This window comes from Crocodylus porosus, unplaced genomic scaffold (genome assembly GCF_001723895.1).
Source record: "Crocodylus porosus isolate Cpor-Errol unplaced genomic scaffold, CroPor_comp1, whole genome shotgun sequence".
Lineage (NCBI taxonomy): Eukaryota > Metazoa > Chordata > Crocodylia > Crocodylidae > Crocodylus > Crocodylus porosus.
In genome coordinates this window covers 127,437,452-127,456,645 of record NW_017728886.1, presented here as the reverse complement: position 1 = coordinate 127,456,645, position 19,194 = coordinate 127,437,452, and the positions used below count along the sequence as shown (strand labels likewise).

General features: G+C 39.4%; 1 protein-coding gene and 1 long non-coding RNA gene across 6 annotated transcripts in view; one reads left to right on the top strand and one right to left on the bottom strand.

The window, feature by feature from the left end:
- The window catches only part of DNAH5 (dynein axonemal heavy chain 5), a 294,998-nt gene that overhangs the window by 196,290 nt on the left and 79,514 nt on the right, over window positions 1–19,194 (top strand). For all 5 annotated transcript variants that reach the window (XM_019541679.1, XM_019541689.1, XM_019541661.1 and 2 more), the window contains 6 exons: window positions 1,313–1,511; window positions 5,827–5,999; window positions 13,031–13,161; window positions 14,412–14,565; window positions 15,714–15,981; window positions 17,837–18,068. In XM_019541679.1, the coding sequence (XP_019397224.1) occupies window positions 1,313–1,511; window positions 5,827–5,999; window positions 13,031–13,161; window positions 14,412–14,565; window positions 15,714–15,981; window positions 17,837–18,068 (1,157 nt within the window). The remainder of the gene's footprint in view (window positions 1–1,312; window positions 1,512–5,826; window positions 6,000–13,030; window positions 13,162–14,411; window positions 14,566–15,713; window positions 15,982–17,836; window positions 18,069–19,194) is intronic.
- LOC109314490 lies at window positions 3,110–8,320 on the bottom strand. Its single transcript, XR_002102298.1, has 3 exons — window positions 7,409–8,320; window positions 5,376–5,443; window positions 3,110–4,220 (listed from the first exon to the last, which is right to left on the bottom strand). It is a non-coding gene; the product is annotated as an uncharacterized LOC109314490 (long non-coding RNA).

Sequence of the window (19,194 nt, the reverse complement as noted above, 5' to 3'; positions counted from 1 at the left end):
TTAGACCAACACGGCTACAACCTACACACCTGAAATAATCCTTTGCTCTTAATTTTAGTTTTTCTTTGAAAAGTTAATTTGTTGAATTCTTAATTTTGAAACATGAACTCTGATCTTGTAATGTCCCTCTTCGTGTAACCATTATTGGTGTAGACTTACAGGTTCGTTAAATGAAGTTTAGCCGGCTTCATTATTGAAGCACTTTTATACTGATCCTACCTGTTTGACAGCTAAGTAGCTTCACTTCTTAACTGTATCTACAAGTTCAAATGTTTGGATAGCCCTTTAATCCTTTTGTGTTGGGAACCAGACTAACTAATTTAAAGATATTCCTTGTTCATACCTGATAACTCAATTACAGCAGTTTGTCCAAAAAATCAGAGAGAATAGAAGAAAATCTACTACTCTTTTTTCAGTAGAACTAATTCTGAGGATCATTTCTTAATTGCTGCTTAAATGAAACAGTTTGGGGCACAGAAAAATGTTTATAGATTTCTTAGAATATTATCTAATTTTCTCCTTGAGGTAAAATACACAACTTCTATAGCTGAAGGGTTTCAAGTTCCAAAGAACAATACAGACTACTTAATGCCTGAACAGGGATTTAAAAAGTACCCCTTTTAATTGAATGCATGGGAAATGGATGCTTTGTCATTAAAAAAAAAATAAGTGTTTTTATTAGGATTTACTCTTTTAGTTATTGTAAACTTCTATTAGAGCAAGTGTATGGTTTAGATTAGTTAGACAAGCTTTCAAACTCAAGACAGGTGTGTTGAGGTGTGACAGGTGTGTCATGGTCCACACCACCAGGTGTGGACCATGACGACTATATCAGTTTTGCACTACAATTACTGTAAAGCACATTCAGTAACTTTCTGTAAACTGGTTGATGCTTTTTTGGCTATATGATATGGTTTTATTCTCTTATATCACCAACTTTGAGAATTACTCTTGATAACATTATCCAAAATTACCTCAAAAACTATGGATGCTTTCAAAAAAAATTGCAAAGGAAGTAAATCATTTACCAAAATAACTCTTTTAGTGTGGATGCTAGATTAAGACAAAATTCCAAAGAAGCCTCAAATATATAATGCACTCCTTTTATATACTAGACACAAACTTAAGTAGAGATTCAGCTGAATCAAGTCTGAAAAAGGGTACAACTTTGGTTTGCCTGCATAAGAGCAAAGCATTACTGCAGTTAGTTTGGAGATTGTATGATGTTTAAAAAAAATACTGAGTAAACTCAAAATTTTGTCTCCTAAGTTGTATAATAAATATCCAACTGAGATGTTGAATTTCTCTAAAGGTGTTGATAAAGTTGTGGAAGCATGAATGTAAGCATGTTATTGCTAATCGTTTCACAACCCTAGAGGATGTAAAATGGTTTGATACATCTTTGGCAAAACTGGTTGAGGAGGAATTTGGTGAAGAAAAAAAAGCATTGGTGGATTCAGGAGCTGATGCTTACTTTGTCGACTTCCTAAGAGATGCACCGGAAGTGACAGGTAAATCCAGTTCTTGATAATGTTGTTCTGTGGGGTCAGACCAACTCTCAGGATCTCACAATTGCACTGTTAGACAGGAGAGTGTGACATAATTGCACATGTACAAACACACAACTCAAATAACATGCACACATCCAAATCAGCTTAGGCACATACATACCTATAACCAATTCAAGTGCACACATGCTACATACACCAAAAATTAGACAACACTCAGTTGTTAGTACCTACACATTCCGTACACATACACGGATCGCTAATTTGTATATCACTCACGTTAGACCACAACTCCACGTGGCATCCAATGACTAGGGCGATGATGGTCCAATTGCTCATTGATCCTGATGCTCATTAGCTAGAGCAGACAGGAAGCAAACACCAGCACACAGTGCTTACAACAGCTTTATTCAAAATGGAGACAGCTTCAGACTAGCTCCTAAAAAAACAAACCAGGGAGCTGCCCTGAACAACAGTTCTTTTCAACATTTATACACCTTGGTTCATACATATTAAATATTTATTCCACCGTCGTCCCACCCATTTTTCCTCCTACCTCAAGCTCCACCTTGGTTTACTGTTTGCTTCCTTAGCATAGTATTGCCTATGCATTTTATTCATTTACATGCCTCTCTGCTAAGAGCGCATGCATAAGACTTTGGCCCCCATCTTCTTTTGGTCATTTGTGCTTTCTCGCTGGTTTTCTTGTGGACTTCAGCACCATCTCCATGGCCATATTTCTGCTTTTGTCTCCTGACACTAGTTGGTGGGCTATTCTATTTTTACTTAACACATCGTGCACGTTGCACCCTACCCCCTGTTAGGAATCCTCTCACTTAAGCATTAGCTGAGTTAGTTGCTTTTAATATATATCTAGCCTTGTGGCCAGCAGTTTTTTTTGAAGTTACTTTTAATATATTATCCAGCCTTGTGACCAGCAGCTTCTGCTAAGACACAAGGAAAAAAAAACAACCTTTATTCAGCTGCACACACAGCACTCCCTAGATTCTGTATCGTTTACCCCAACATCCCAAATCCATATTGTTACCCTAACAGCACCAGTTCACACACACAGACACCACCCACCTACACATACACACAGGTGAGTTCCTAACTTGGATGGTATGTTATGTGTGGTTGGGATTCCTGGGGGAAAGTTAAGGTGAGAGAGAAAGTGTAAGGAGTGAAAGTTGCTGGGACCAGGTTTAGAACTGGTAGACTAGAGAGAAGCTGGGCTAAGGAACTGAGGCTTAGGGTTACTTAAGGTCAAGTGGCCCCAGGGTTACTCGAGGTCACTGGTGCAAGGGGGGGAAAAAGCCCGGTGGCAAGGAGGAGACAGCCAGGAGAGAGAGAGGCAGGCAGCTGGGAGCTTGGGGACAGGTAAGTGGTGGCAAGGAGGAAACAGTTAGGAAACAGACAAAAACCCAACTTGGTGTTTCAAAATAACAGGTTTATTAAACAGACAACACACTACACAGCCCCATGAACTTATTGGTGCACACGTACAATGGCAGCAGGAGAAAGAGACTCAGTGGAAGAGCTGGAGTCCAGGTAGGGAAGAGAAGCAGAGTACAAGTCCTTGGTTGAAGAGAGGGTGTCTATTCCTATTGTTTTAGGAATAAGGATGATTAGCCATTTCTAATTACGCTGAAGAGTGAGAACAAGAACAGGAATTAAATTTTGGAATTTCTTTTGAGTGATCCTACTTAAGAATTCTCAAGTTGTAAATAATGACAAAATTACTTAGGTACTTTGAAATCTTCATATTGTAACTTCAATAATATTTGTCCCTGCTACCAGGTGCATGAGACAGAATAGCGTCCACATTAACTGTTAGAAAAAGGCATAGCTGACAGACATTTGGCAGCGATAGGCACTGTAATGCCCTATTTACTTGGATACTAAGAGATGGAAAACTACAGATGCTTTTTACCTACCTTGAGTTTTGTTTTTCATTCTCCAATAGCTTTAGAGACCAGAGCAGCCAATGGGTACAAATGGGGACAATACCCTTGGTTGGTTGTAAAATGAAGTTCTGCATTAGTTGCCTGTCCAAGTACTTGAGGTATTCTGTTGTCATCTGGAATTCAGGATCTTAATCAGTGTCTTAAAAATCAGAGTAAAGCTTATGCTGACGTCAGTAGGATTAAGCAATTAACTTCATTTTTTGTGAAATAATGAAACCCTCTGAAAACATCCAATGGTTGTGGAATACTGCCTTTGAAAACTACTTTTTACAGTTGTGGTAATTCCAGCTGAGTAACATTATAATGAGTCAAAGCAAAATACTTGAAAGTAACCCAAGCATAAACAGATATCTTGAGGGGAGAAGCTGCTCATGCTTAATGGGGAATTTCTTTTTAACTTCAAATTAGGTCAGGAGAAGTCATCCCATAAAGGTAAGGTTATTGTGTGAGCAAAACAGAATGGATCAAAAAAGTATTTGCTGAATATGGCTATAGTCATGTACAGAAAATACATCTTCAGCCTAAGTGCAGGACAGTTGGGTTCAGCATACTGGTATGACGTTCAGTTTGAGGGGTAACACTGGAATTAAGCATTGATATACTGTTATGTAATGGTATAAAAACTATTAGAGCTTGTTAAACACATCTTATTTATAGAAACATGGTCTATAATGATGTGCAGACATTTGAAATGCAACAAACTTTAGAAGTGGTGCTCAGAGTACAGTGTCTTGGAGGATGTGTTCTGTGTAGAGAAGAGAAAAAGATTCATATTCGGAAAGCTACTCTAAAAATGGCTTTGTCTTAATATCTTACTAATACTTTCATAAGAGTACATTTTAAATGCTTATTTCAACCCCAAGATTATTAACCAGTGTTTCCTAGCATTTTGCATGTGAACATGAAACTTATCATTTAATTTTAACTTTGAGTGTTACAAGTGAATTTGTACATTTTGCAAATACACTACTGAGCAGTTTTGAATTAATTATGTTCTCAAAACTTCCACTTCAATGAGAAGAATTTAGACATGAGGTAAAGGCAAGATAAGGTATGTGCATCAGAATTGCTCTTCATTTACTTAACTTCACATCCAAAACTAAAATCTTATTTCCTTGATGGTGTGTGCATCTTGGCAAATATATAATGATGATATAAGCCAGGGCATGTGTGGATTATAGTATTCAAAATGAGATCTAGATGTGATAGACAGAGGTAAGCAAAACAAAAGACTTAAGCTATTTCTGCTGTCAGATTTCCTGTTAAACATAGCCCTCAGATCATGGATTCTGCTTCCCTGCCCCCAACTCCCAATAAACTAAGTTTTGTGGAATTATCTAAGTTTTCTAAATTTTATACACCTCTGCACTAATGGTGCTCATAAAATTATTTTAAAAAAATCTAGCTAGCAATGGGTCTCCAATAAATAGAATCATGTCCCATGTGACACAGAGATAATTGATAGTTAAAAGGAATCAAGCAGTGAACTATATTACCTTCCTGAGGCATGTAGATAAAATGCTGGAATTGTGGGACTTATGTGAATGTAAATCAAAATAGAATTAAGTTGCATGGTGGTATTTGGTGGAGGAAAATGTACTGCTCACCTTTTTACACAACACAGGTGATATTTTGTCTATTACTTTAAATTAATAACTAATGAATGATTAATTGGGAGAAATTAAGAAATGCATAGCAACTTCAGTGTGGTAGTAATCTGATGTTCAGATGCTAAATATGTATTTTACAGCCATATAAAGCAGCTAATTCTATTTGTAGCCACCACCATAAAGAAATATAACTTAAGTTGTAGGAGTTGCTTCAAGTTTGATACTACCAATAATTTACTCAAGGTTTAGGGCAGAGAAGTTTCTTATATCTTTTATTTTATTATACTTACCCTTTCTAGAGTTGAACTAATGTCTCTGATAAACCAAATAGATGCCAAGGTAGTTTTCAGGGGACAATCTATTAATGTAAAATAAAGGCCTCAGCAATTTGTATGTAATCTATCCTTTTGAATTACCAGTACATTCATATTACCCATAACAGAAATGTTCAAACTTATTTCTCCCCTCTTTCCCCCTCCCCCCATCCAAAGAATGCTACAGTTTGAAATTGTATGGCATTTTCTACCAGCTACAATAGTTTAAATAAGATTCCAATCCTGATTTAATTTAGATTAATATAAACTTTTGCTATTAATTTAGAAAGAGTGTACAAACAGATCTGAAGTATTGAATTGCCCCCTTTGGATAGTATATGGAAAGGAGGGTCTTTACAGAGAGAAAAGCCAGCCATTCACTGTTAATTTAGTTGCTGACACTTTTTTTTTCCCTCTCTCACCACAGGTGAAGAGCCAGAAGAAAATGATTTTGATGTGCCAAAAGTCTATGAGCCAATTGAATCATTAAATCACCTAAAGGATCGTTTAAATACCTTGCTACAAATATACAATGAAAGCATCCGTGGTGCAGGCATGGACATGGTATTTTTTGAAGATGCTATGATCCATTTAGTTAAGGTAAGACAAGCATTCTCTTCTATTGCTTTATAATTGGCAGAACTTTGGTTCTGTGCTTGATCTTTTTACTTTCTTTCATTTTGTTGAAAATAGCTGCTACTGTGGAGAACAGGGACACATTTGTTGTTATGTTTCATTTTTAAAGTAACTTAACATCAAAGGTTTCTGCAAAGAAACTAGAAGAGGCTAGAAGTACATTTGGTCACAGTTTATTTTTAACTTGTGATGCAACTCAGAGATGCAGAATTCCTGTTATCCTCTGGTAATAAAGCACATTAGCTCTTTGCAAAACACAGCAAATAAACTTTAGTCCTTGATGCCAACTAAAGGTTTAGTTAGTGAGGCTTCTCAACTTTTTATCATTTTAAACAATTGCAGAAAAGATTATTGGGCTTGTAGTCTTTACTTTCTCAAATGACTGAAAATAACTTAGTTGGTTATGTAGGGAGGAACAGGCACAGTTTTGAAGACTGCAGCTGACATGGATTCATATGCCCAGTAGCATAACTAGGATGAGGCGACCAGAGCAACAGCCTTGCATGCTGTTTGGGAGGTGGGGGAGTGCAGAAAAATAGCAGCAGCTGCTGCAGACACACAATTACACCAATGGCAGCTGACAGCTGTCTCTGCCTCCATGTATCTTGATGCTCTGGGTTCCTAGCTGCTTTGTTACATCTCTGCTAAAGTCTACCCCTGATTCATAGTAATGGTCTGCTTGGACCCCGTTTTGTCATATCTTCCAGCATGAAGCTGGGTGTTCTGCTGTTGCTGTATGGCCCGGCTAGGGCCAGAGCTTCCCTGTGCTCCATGCCCTGAGCTGGAATGGGGCTGGAACCATGTCAGATGGTAAGGGGCAGATGGGTGGGGGAAAGGTAGTAGAGAGGTAGGTGAAGGGGGTGTAACATGGCTGCTGCTACTTTGATTCTGAAACAGTTTAGGACTGGAGTTGGAGCCACAGCAACTGCTTTCCCCCCTCCTCCACCATGAACTCGGATCCAAGATGAGTCCTCCCCATGTTGAATGGGGGGAAAACCTCATCTTGGATTTGAGTAAATATGGTAATATTACTCTTGAAACGCATGTAATCATGCGCTGCATGTGTTTCAAGAGATGTAAATGTAACAATTGCTTTCTTGTAAGTGAAATTTGTAACCTAAAAAGAGGTAATGTTGCCTCAAACCTAATTTGCAAAACAGGGCACCCTGTCCAAGTTACCTGAGATGGAGCAAATTGATAAGGTTAGTGATACCAGTAAGCTGTTAAGGACATTTCAGTGTGTAAGTAGTTAATTATTCTTACTTTTAAAAAAAAAAAAAATAGGGTACTATTTCTAGTCTGATTTTGGTAAGTTAAGCATCTAGCTAGTGATTCTAATTTTGACTTTCTGATTATATTTAAGGGATACGTACAATCAGAAATGTCTTCCCTCTCTAGGCACTTGAATTTGATAACAGTGTAGTTCTTCCTCCTTGGATAAGCAAAATAAATAGAGCAGATTAAGTTTGCAGACCTTAGTTGGTTAATGCAGCTTTTCAGTTAATCTGTTCACTTTCTTGTATATTGTCTCTTGAAGTGTTGACACCAGAACTAGGTGCAAGATTTAAATAACGATCTCTTGCCAATGTCATGGATCATCCCCAGCTCATAGTTATTATTTTCCTCAGTGGTGTAACTAGGGGAGGGTGACTGGGGAACTTCCCTGGGCACCAATTTGGGTGCAGAGACAAAGAAAAATGACTGGTGCCAGGTACCACTTCACTATGCCCCAAGTGTCTGGCCACATTACTACACTGATTTTCCTGCTTATGCATCATAAGCATATTTGTGTATTTGTCCTTTTAGTCACACTGTAACATAGTGCACCAACTGGATTCCAGAATCATGGCCAAATTTGTAAAGGAGCTCTACAAATGCCATCTCTTCTCTCTTTGAAGATTAATTTATTGCCTACTTGGTTGTTTTTTTTTTCTCTTTCTTCCTAGAATCATTAATGCGTGACAATGCTGGTAGAGCATTGTCTCCTTTTAGGTCCACTATGTCTCCTTGTCAGCTTTACTCAGTAATGACTTTTAAGTCCCTGATTGCCCAGCCACTGATGTTGAAACTAGGAAAAAAATGCTTGGGATAAAAGCTTGAATCCATCAGCAACAATACAGATAGTAGAGGCCCATAACACCTTGGTTTTTAGAATAAATCTGGTATTCCTTTGCTAGTTGTCACTGCTGTAACATGTTAGTTGAAGGACATAGTTCACGCTTAAAATGGAAGCATTTGAATTGGTGTGCTTTCCTTCATTGAATGTTAGGACACAATACATGATCACCTTGCTCTGTAGATAAAACAGAATCAAGTAATGATTAAACATTTACAGAGTCCTGTGGTGCAGGTAGCCTATTCAAGTTGTCATCAGGTCCATGGTTGTGTAGCAACCTGGGAGGGTGTGGGCAGCAGAGTCCCCCAGGGCTTGGTTCTTGAGCCGGTGCTGTTCAACATCTTCATTAGCGACCTGGACGAGGATGTGGCATGCACCCTGTTCAAGTTTGCTCATGACACCAAGCTGTGGGGTAAAGTGAATACACTGGCAGGCAGCCCCTGCATCCAGGCAGACCTGGTTAGGTTGGAGAAGTGGGCGGATCTAAACAGGATGTGGTTCAACAAGGACAAGTGCAGAGTGCTGCACCTGGGGAGAGGGAACCAGCATTATGGTTATAGGTTAGGGACTGAGCCTCTCAGTAGCACACAGACAGAGAGGGATCTTGGAGTCAGGATTGACTCCAGAATGAATATGAGTCGCCAATGCGATGAAGCATCGCAGAGCCCAACCGCAACTTGTCATGCATCAACAGGGGCATCACTAACAGGTCCAGACAGGCCTTGATCCCCCTCTGTGCGGTGCTGGTCAGCTGCAGCTGGAGTCGTGTCCAGTTCTGGGCGCCGCACTTCAAGAAGGACGTGGAGAACCTGGAGAGGGTCCAGAGGAGGGCCACTCATATGGTTGAGGGCCTCTGTGGCCAGCCCTGTGAGAAGAGGCTGAGGGACCTGAATATCTTCAGTCTCCGCAAGAGGAGACTGAGGGGGGATCTTGTGGCTGCCTACAACCTTATCAGGGGCCACCAACAGGGACTCGGGGAAAGTCTGTTTACCTGGGCCCCTCTTGGAATCACCAGGAACAATGGCCACAAGCTGAGGGAAGATAGGTTTAGATTAGATATTAAGAAGAACTACTTCACTGTAAGGGTGGCCAGAGCCTGGAACAGGCTTCCCAGAGAGGTGGTGCTCTCACGTTCCCTGGAGATCTTCAAGAGGAGACTGGATAGGCACCTGGGTGGGGTTTTATGACCCCTGCCACCCCCAGTGCTCCTTCCTGCCCATGGCAGGGGGTCAGACTAGATGATCTGTCTAGGTCCCTTCTGGCTCATTAATTCTATGCCTCTTGAAGGCATTGCTCTATGATTCTGACTTCCAGGGGATCCCACAATATTTCCAGTTATTCCCCTCTAGCTTTTGTGTGTATGATACATACATTGTATCTTTCAGATCTCTCACTTAGGAACCCATTAGGACCCTTTCTGTTATGCAGATCATCTAATTACTGTTCCAGTGTCTTTAGTTCTTAAATACTTCCTGGGAACAAAATGATTGGGTCACAAAAGCAATGGCCACATTGTATTGGCCTAAAGAGTAACACCAGTATTCTCTTTGAACACCCAAAACATTACTGGAGTACAGTTCACCCTTGCATAACTACATTTTAAAGTAACTGTAAGCATTTGAACACTTGGTTTACACAGGCATCCCATCAGTACTTCTTAGGACACTTAATTGTTAGTTATTCAGTAGGTGAGAAGTGGGTGCAACCAGGGGATTCATACTGAGAAACTTCCCATTTGACCATGAGCAAATAGAGCAAACTCACTTCTGGAATGGGAGTTGCTCTGCACATCCTTCCAGATATACACAGGCCCTTTCTGCTGATGACCTTGATGTGGTCTGAGGCCTGTCCATTTAGTTGGAATTCAAACCTTGTCACTAGATGCCAGCCTAGAACTGAGTAAAGATATGAGGAATAGGAATTGATTACTCCTTTACTTAAAATATATGATCAGCTATTGCACTGGGAAGGACAGAAATCTTGTTCTAGTCTGAAAATGTGTCAAATCATTATAAAACAGTTTAATACTGTTGCTCTGTGGGGTCAGACCAACTCTCAGGATCTCAGTGTTAGACAGGAGGGCATATGCACACACTCAAAAATCAATTAGGTGCATACACACACTCTAGGTGCGTGCACCCCCAACAGGCATGTGCACACACGCAACCAATTCAGGCACTTACACATCCAAAATTACCAGCCTAGGCAAATGCACACCTATCACCAATTTAAGCACCTATATACACTATACAAACCAAAAGAAATTAGACCAGAATCACTTATCAATACCTGCACACCCAATACACATACACGGATCACTAATTCATATATCAGGCACATACATACCACTCACCTACACATGCACGCAGGTGAGTTTCTAACTTGGGTGTTGTGGTGTGTATGTATTTGCTTGGTGTACTTCGGAGTACCCGTGGGAAGGTTAAGGTGTGAGAGAGAATGAAAGTCTAGGGGGTGAAAGTTTCCAGGACTGGGACTAGAACCAGTAGACTAGAGAGAGAACTGGGCTGAGGAGCTGAGGCTTGGGGTTACTTTAGGTTACTGCTGGTGGAGACTGAAATGAAAGTTGCTGGAGCCGGGATTAGAACCAGCAGACTGGAGGGAAGTTGGGGTAACTGAAAGTTAATTTGTGTTAATTGAAAGCAGAAAGCAACAGGGCTAGAGCCTGCAGAAGGGGAATAGAGAGGGGGCAAAAATTGTTGGGAACAGGGCTGAGAGCCTGCAAAAAAGCAAAAGGGCTAAAAGCCTGCAGAAAAGGGACAGAGAAGAGGCAAAAAGTGGCGGGACCAGGGCTGAGAACCAAGAGGGAGAGAGAGACAGAGATCAGAATTTAAGATAGGGAAGGGACCGGGGTTCAGTAAAACAGAACCCAACTCGGGGTTACAAATGATAGTGGTTTTATTGAAAAGGGGAGATGGTAACACTATTTTATTGGTTCTTTTGCGCACGTGTGCACACATGCGCACACACAGAGGCAGCAGGGTTTAAAGAGGCTTGGTGCAGGGTCTGAAGTCCAGGAGGAGAGAAAGAGAGTCCAAATGGAGGAGGAAATATGCAGGTAATATCTACCTATCCCAGGTTGAAAGTGGGTCCTCGATGGCCAGTCAGGGTCTCCTTCAGCTCAGTGTTGTCCAGAGGGAGTTGCCAGTAGGGCCTCTGGGGTAGATAGGCGGTGTGACGTGGAGCTGGTTTGGTCCAGATGGAAATGGCATTCCCAAGGAGTCAGTCTTCACTACTCCTTTTTATGGGGCAGACTACCTCTGATCTCCTATGGGGAGGGCCTGTCAAGGCAATGTCAGTCCTGTTCCAGAGGGTTCCAATTGTTCTTACTGAGCATGTGCAGCCTTGGCACAATGGTGGGTTGCCTCATCTTTTGTTTCTTGAATGCTGAGGGTGGTTCCAAGGGCTGGGTTGTTGGTCCAAGTATTGGTGTTGATGGTTCGGTCATTCAGAGGGAGCTATTTTTAGACCTACTGCCATTGTCTCTCAAGCACCCTCATTCATCCCCATTCATTCAGGAACCAAGTTGCATAGGAGGGGTAGTATGAGTCATAGGTTACACAACTGGACATGGGGATAAGATGGAGGCTTGACATTACAAGATGGAAACTTGACATGACTTATGTTAACTTACATATATAGGCCTAAAACAGTAATTACACAATATAAAGGCAGTAAAAAAATCAATACAAACATAATAATTAGGAGAGAGAAAAATAAAACTTACTATGTAAAATAAAATGTTAGATCTTATCCTACATCTTGGCTTATTTATACTTATCTATAGGCAATAGAGAGGGAGAGAAAGTCAGAAATGGTTGGGGAAGGGGAGGGGATGCATTTTAAAAGGGGAAAAAAAAGAAAATTTGGGGGTTTTGCTACAGTACTGTGCTCTATCTATCCAACCCTCAGGACCATTGTGTTGTAGTGCTCCACATTTTGATGTTTCTGTGAAACATTTTATATATAGAACACTGAGGTTACAACTGTAGTTTTGAAGGAAGTACCTAGTATTACATAGGCTAGAAAAATACATTGGCTTTGTCCTTGAACAACTTGCATCTGTGTTTGTCCCAAAACAGAAATATCCCAGGATTGGCTGCTTCTAATCAGGTTTTAGTAAGCAGCTGAAAGCACTGCTGGTTTTCCACTACTTATTCAATGAAGAAATCCCAAGATAATTATTCAGATGCACTTTGGAATGTCTTGGGATAAACTGTTAGTACTTCTTATGCCATGAACATGTTGAGGATTATCCTAGAGCAAGACATGAATATTTGAATGGTTGCACTTTGTCCTGGGATAAAATGATTACTGTTGGACAAATGCACTGTTTCTTTTAGTCGGAGGTAGACTGACATAGAAACTACAGTTAGGTTTCTTGCATCCTATTTACTATAATAGCTCCCTTCTGTGTTGATTTGTACAAATGTCTTAATATCATCTTACTTGGTAAATTCTACGACTTCATGTGGGTTAGTTTTGGTTTTTGCAAGTATGAAATCTCAAAATCAAGCTATTTGTTGTACAACAAGCAGTGATAGTGCAATGGTATATACAGTGTTGACATATTAATAGAAAATCCATAACAATACTTTGAAGTGGCAACACCATTGCATTAGGTAAGATTACAAAAGAAGCTGTTCTTAATGTACTACACTCTTGGTTTTTTTGTTTTTTGTTTTTGTTTAAATGTCATTGGGAATTATTAAAATAAAAATACTGTAGAATTCTGTAATTAATGTTTGGGATTGCACCAAAACTATGACATTCTAAGACATTTTTATGGCCAGCAAAGCTTAAATTGTTTGGACACTTGAATTCCACATATTAAGCAACAAGTGGCCATGCTACCCTGCAGATTTCACGTGTGATTCGCACCCCTCGTGGAAACGCTCTGTTGGTTGGAGTTGGTGGTTCTGGAAAGCAGAGCTTGACAAGGCTGGCGTCATTCATAGCAGGCTATGAAACCTTCCAGATCACTTTAACAAGGTAGGTGTTGGTCCAATTGTATTTTAAAAAAATGGTACTATGACTTACTTGGGTTTACTTACAAGCAGAACATAAACCTTATCTTGCCTTCTAAAAAGACTTATTAAATATTTACCATGACCACCCTTTGAACACCCTCTCTGCATGAACATCTTCATAAGCTTGTTAAGTTGTGTGAATATAACCCTCATAGAAGGAAGAAGAAAGATATAGTTTAAGTATAGTTTAATGCTGCTATTGGTTCCAGAGTTATAACATTTATGTTCATTGCTATGAAAATAATATCTGGACTTAGAAGAAGGAAGAAAAATGGTTTCTCAGTTTATTTTACTTTGTGCATTTTTGAACAATTTTTTTTCTAGGTTAGTTCCCCTGCTTGTGTAGGTATTATATTATAATTATGTAAGGTTGAAAGGTACCTCGTGAGGCCTGCTAGTCCATGCCCCTCTTGTGTGGTAGGATCAAGCATACCTGGGCCATCCTTGACAGATACCTTCTCAATCCTTCAGTGAAGAAACCACCCACTGCTATCCTTAGTTTGTTGTAAGATATTACTGGTTTTACAATTATGATTTCTCTAATACCTGATTTAGATTATCTCTGCTGAAAATTAGGTTGCTTTCTTCTTGTCCTATTCACCACCTTACTTTTGATGTATAACTTCTTTTAAACAAACTGGAATGGTGGAGTCAAGATTTCACTTTTTCTAGCCTGATTCCTTGAACCAGTCCCTCTACTTAGAATTTCCAAACATGTATCCTTGTAGTTCTACTCTGGCTTCTCTCCAGTTTGTTTAAATCTTTCTTAAAGTGTAGTGGCCAAAAGTATTCCAATTAAGGCCTCGCCAGCATAGAATAGAGCAGGGGGCTTACCATATGACACTTGACAGAATGAGAGATGCCTTTTTTCATAACACCACAGTGACTGGCATGCAGGATGTAATTTAGTCTCCCTGTACACAGTACAGACATTATGCAATTAGCCGTTTGATTAGGTATAAGTCAAACCTTGAAGGTGTGCCTTTCAGGATGAGTTCTTTCTAAAATTTCTTCCCAAGAGACCATGATTAAGTTTCCTGAGTTGGCTGCTGTCCTCTCCTTTTAAGAGGTTGGTTTTTTTCCTGCTACTCTCACTTGTTTACTTTAGAATTAATAAACTTTAATTTCATCAACACTTAGATCCATACTGCTTTCCACCTTAATTTCCTTCATCATCCACCAGGTAGCAACTCAATTCTTTTTCCATTTTAGATCATATAACACTTCAAACCTGATGGAAGACCTTAAACTCTTATACAGGACAGCAGGACAACAAGGAAAAGGCATCAGCTTCATTTTTACAGACAATGAGATCAAAGATGAGGCTTTCTTGGAATATCTGAATAATGTTTTATCATCTGGAGAGGTGGGATTTTCACCCCCTTGTTTTTTGTTGCTGTTCTTCTCCTTTCCCCCTTCCTTTGAGAAGGCCTTATTCTTGATAAGGAGGTCCCAGAGACCATGAGAGGTCAGTTAGGTCAGTGAGATATCAGTGAAAGTATCAAAGAACATCAAGCAAGATAAATGGGGAAGCGTATGCTCAGGACAGGAAGTGCAGGCAGAATTAGGGTGGCCCCTAGGGGGTGCCATTGCTTCTGCAGGGCCTGTGTTGCCACAAACCACAACAGGTCAAAATGTCTTTAACTCTAAATTCCTTTTTGAAATCTCTCAATTTATTTTGTGAATCATGTTTACTGTTAATAAGCAGTACTAAAAATAGGCACCCTGTGGCACCCCGAAAGGATCTCAAGGTACCCCATGGTTGAGAATCACTGAAATAGATCATCTCATGTTATTTGACTACATGTGGAGATAACTGTTAACATTTAAAGTAGAACTCTTAGTCCTTTAAGATGAAAATATATGAATTGCATCTTAAATTAATTGACAGGCTGGAAATGAGGGACACAATAGAACAGAAAAAGGAAGGTTGAAACTATGTGAACTTGGTTTCTCATGAATTGTTAAACTTTCTGCTTGGGTTCAGATCTCATTGTTTTGAAGTGGAAAATAAGCCTACATGAAACCGAGGAAAATTTGTATCCAAAATAGGTGACATAGCTTATATTGAATCTGGAAGGGTATGTTCCAGAGTAATGTTTCATCTAGTTTCTTGCATGTTATAAGTAGAGAAATTAACCAACCAAGGTGTAGTTAATGAATATTTTATTGCAGCAGATGTGCATCTTTATTTGTAGACCTAGATCAGTTTAGTGCCAGCAAGACTTTGCTTGTTGTGATGGGCTTGGTGCTATGAAATCAGCTGAAGAGAATGGAAAGAGGAACCGTGTGTGTGTGCGTGCGCACTTAACATCAAACTTTCTTGATGTCAAGTAAAAGAATTTCATGGTATTTGATTTCATTCACATTATCTTACCCAGCCTATGTTTAATACAAATGAATAAACACCCCATCCCTCCAAAAAACAACCCCCCTCCCCAAAAAACAAAAAACCCAAACAACCCCCCCTCCCCCACTCAACCCAAGAAACTCACCTTGTGCTTTTCTTCTTAGGTCTCAAATTTGTTTGCCCGTGATGAAATTGATGAGATCACTAGTGATCTCATATCTGCCATGAGAAAAGAGCAGCCACGGCGACTTCCAACCAATGAGAATTTGTATGACTATTTCATGACTAGGGTCCGCCAGAACCTTCATGCAGTACTCTGCTTTTCACCAGTAGGAGAAAAATTCAGGAACCGAGCCCTGAGGTTTCCTGCTCTTATTTCTGGCTGTACCATAGACTGGTTTAGTCGATGGCCTAAGGATGCTTTGGTTGCAGGTGAGTGAGAGAGTTGTTCTTCTGCCAATCTGTCTGTGCTACATTTGGAAATTTACCATCTTTTCTTATGTCATACATTTCCTAAATAAGGTGTACACCTTGTTTTTGGAAGACAGAATGAATAAAATAAATTTTTCCTTGTTCTTTTCTACTGTTGAGTATTTTTACAGGAAAACACAGGCAGCTGTAGTAACAAAGTGGGAGGGGTAGGGAGCAAAACTTATGGCCGCTCTGTTAACCCCCTAGTGGCAGGGTGTTGCAGGTGCTGCTGGCTTACATAGCTTAGGAAGAGGGGCTGGGCAGCTTGTCTTCAGCAGAATTGAGTCTTCAGCTGAGCCAGCCCTTCTTTCTGACCTGGGTTGGCTGATGACAGTGCCAGTAAAGTAAGTAGAGGGCTTACACCACTCGAAAAAAAGAGTTGGGCAGCTTGGCTTCTATGGGATCTGTCCATCTTCTCCCAGGCACACCATGAATAGAGGGGGAATTGAAGCAGGGTACCACTGTATTGTCTTGGATCTGGCCTTGGCTGTATTTCCCTGCTTAAGACATGTACCCCAATTTTCAATAGGTAACTTTCAGAAAAGGTGCCTATCATATGTAGGTAAATATGGTAGGTGAAACCAGTGCTTTTTAAGTCACTTTGAAGACAACCAAGGTAACTTTCTCCTCTGAGATAAAAAGGGAAGTTGCTTTAACTCACCTTTGTCACCCTTATCTGGAGGGTTTTAGGTGTGTCTCTCACTGCATATTAATCAGTTTCTGTTTAGGTGTGTGGGGGGGGATGGCGATTCTTTGTGAGTCAGACAGTCTGTGTCCTGTGTCAGGGTTCCCCAAGAACATGGAGCATACAGGTAACAGTGCTTCATTGTATCTATTTTTGTATCATTGTATGTTTTGTTTAAACTAGAAGAATATTGTAATCTTATTTAACACTTGTAGGAAAAATGAAAAATTATATACTGCGTGTGTATAAATTTATTGATGATATTATTATTTCATTTATTGAAAATTGGTAAACCCTCACTACCTACTGCTACAACCTAAAAAGAAACGTGTAAATGGTATCTTGAATCCTATAAGGAATGCCAGTAGAAGGTCCATGTCCTATATATATATATTCCATTTTGAAGGCTCAAATGAAAGTAAGCAAGGCCTAGACTATAGCTTGTTTTTTCACATGAAGTTCCTTTATACCTTGATGTACTCTTAATAGCATGGATTGATATTAAGTATGAAAAAGTAAAAGGGTTTGTCCTGCGAGTGAGGCTAGGAGCCCAGGATTAGACAAAAATAGGATAGTATTTAATTCATGCTATGAGATAGTATTAAATACCTGATGTTTAAATTGCAATTGTCCAACATTTAGCCCAAGAATGGGAGGCTTGTCAGCCTTAATATGCATATTAGTTTCACACAGAAAATGGGGTTCTGGGCAAGTTCCAAGACTACAGTGTAACTCATGCTTTCTAGTTCTAGGCATGCATGTAGAAGATAAGGATGAGCTGCATCTCAGATGGCCTTTATAGAGTATTTAGTTCCAGATGTTTTCCTTATCCTGCACATGTTGTCTTGCTTCCTCAGCATTGTGCTCAAGTATGATAGTGTGATTTAATTTTTTTGAATATAGACCCTTAAAAATTGAAAGTTGTTTATGATTATGCCACATGTTCATCCTGTAGATGCACAAATGTTGAGTTCAATAGCATTTAGGAACCTGACAAGCAATTTAGGAGACCATAATTCTTCATGATATTAATTGCAGACTATGCTGTGTTTGAAGTTTTTTTCCTCCATTTTTCATGGAAGGAATGAAGGTTAAAGAGGTTAATTAACAGAATTCCTTTTTTTAAATTAGTATCCGAACACTTCCTGTCTGCTTATGAAGTTGACTGCTCTGTTGAAACCAAGATGGAGGTGGTGCAGTGTATGGGCTCGTTCCAGGATGGGGTGGCAGAGAAGTGCGTGGACTACTTCCAAAGATACAGGCGTTCTACCCATGTGACTCCAAAATCCTATCTATCTTTTATTCAGGGATATAAAGCTGTATACAAAGAAAAACACTCTGAGGTGCAGACATTGGCTAACAGGTAAAACGTCTAGTTAATTTGCTCTCCCCCTCTCCTCCTTCATTCCTAGTTCATTATAAAACTAGCTTCATTTCAGAAAAAACCTAGTCTGTTTAAATAAAACAGTGTAGAACAAAATAAGTTTACATTCTCATGGGACTTAGAATCTGTGGATATTAATATTATATGATCCAATATTAAGGTAATTTTTAACATTAAGGTCACTTTTAACCTCCAATTGCTTATGATCTAAATCACTTAAACTTTTATATATAATTAGCATTGAACAAGAAAATAAGTTTGTGAATCGTAGGTCATGTTCATAACACATTCTGTGAGACTTGCATGCAAACTGATATACTCTTTTCTGTTCATTTCACATGAGCAGAAGGACACATGCATGTGTATTATCATTATATACTCAGAAGACCTTTTTTATTTTATCAACGAGGGGTTTTCTCTTTGTTTGGTGTACCATTTATAGCTTTGTGATGTGAAACAGGTGGGTGCTAACTTTCTGAATACCAAAAAGAACTCATTTTCCTGTGATTATATGAATTCTATTTGTATGGCAGACTCTTAGTTTTTAAATCCAGAATGTTCAACTTGATGAAGCTTTTACTCAGGAGGAACCAAAGAGCTGGTTTTATTTGGGTGGCAGATACATAGATATGCTTGCTTTAAGCAATGTATTTTTAAATACGTTGATCTATAGAGATGCATAGCTATATATAGATATATGTAAATATATATAGATATATAAATATATATATAGATATATGTATAGGCAAAATTTATTGCCTTGCCATTCTGTTAAAATTCAAGGCTTTGTAACAGCAGAAGGAACCTATTTATACATTCTTGTCTTCCTGTTTGCCTGAAGTTTCTGGTCAGTTCATAGCTTTCTAGGTATTACTTTGGTGGCTGTCACCACCTAGACTCATAATCTTTTGTCTGGCTGGCAGTTCAGTTCTGCCTGAGTGATACAGGATTGCAATCTCTGTTAATCCCTGACCTCATGGTCAATGCAACCAATAAGAGAAATATTGAAGTCTTGACAATAGGTATCAGCAGCATTTCTATCACATTGGTGTGCAAGAAACATCACATGAAAGGTTTGATTTTACAAGATTATCTAATCTCTATC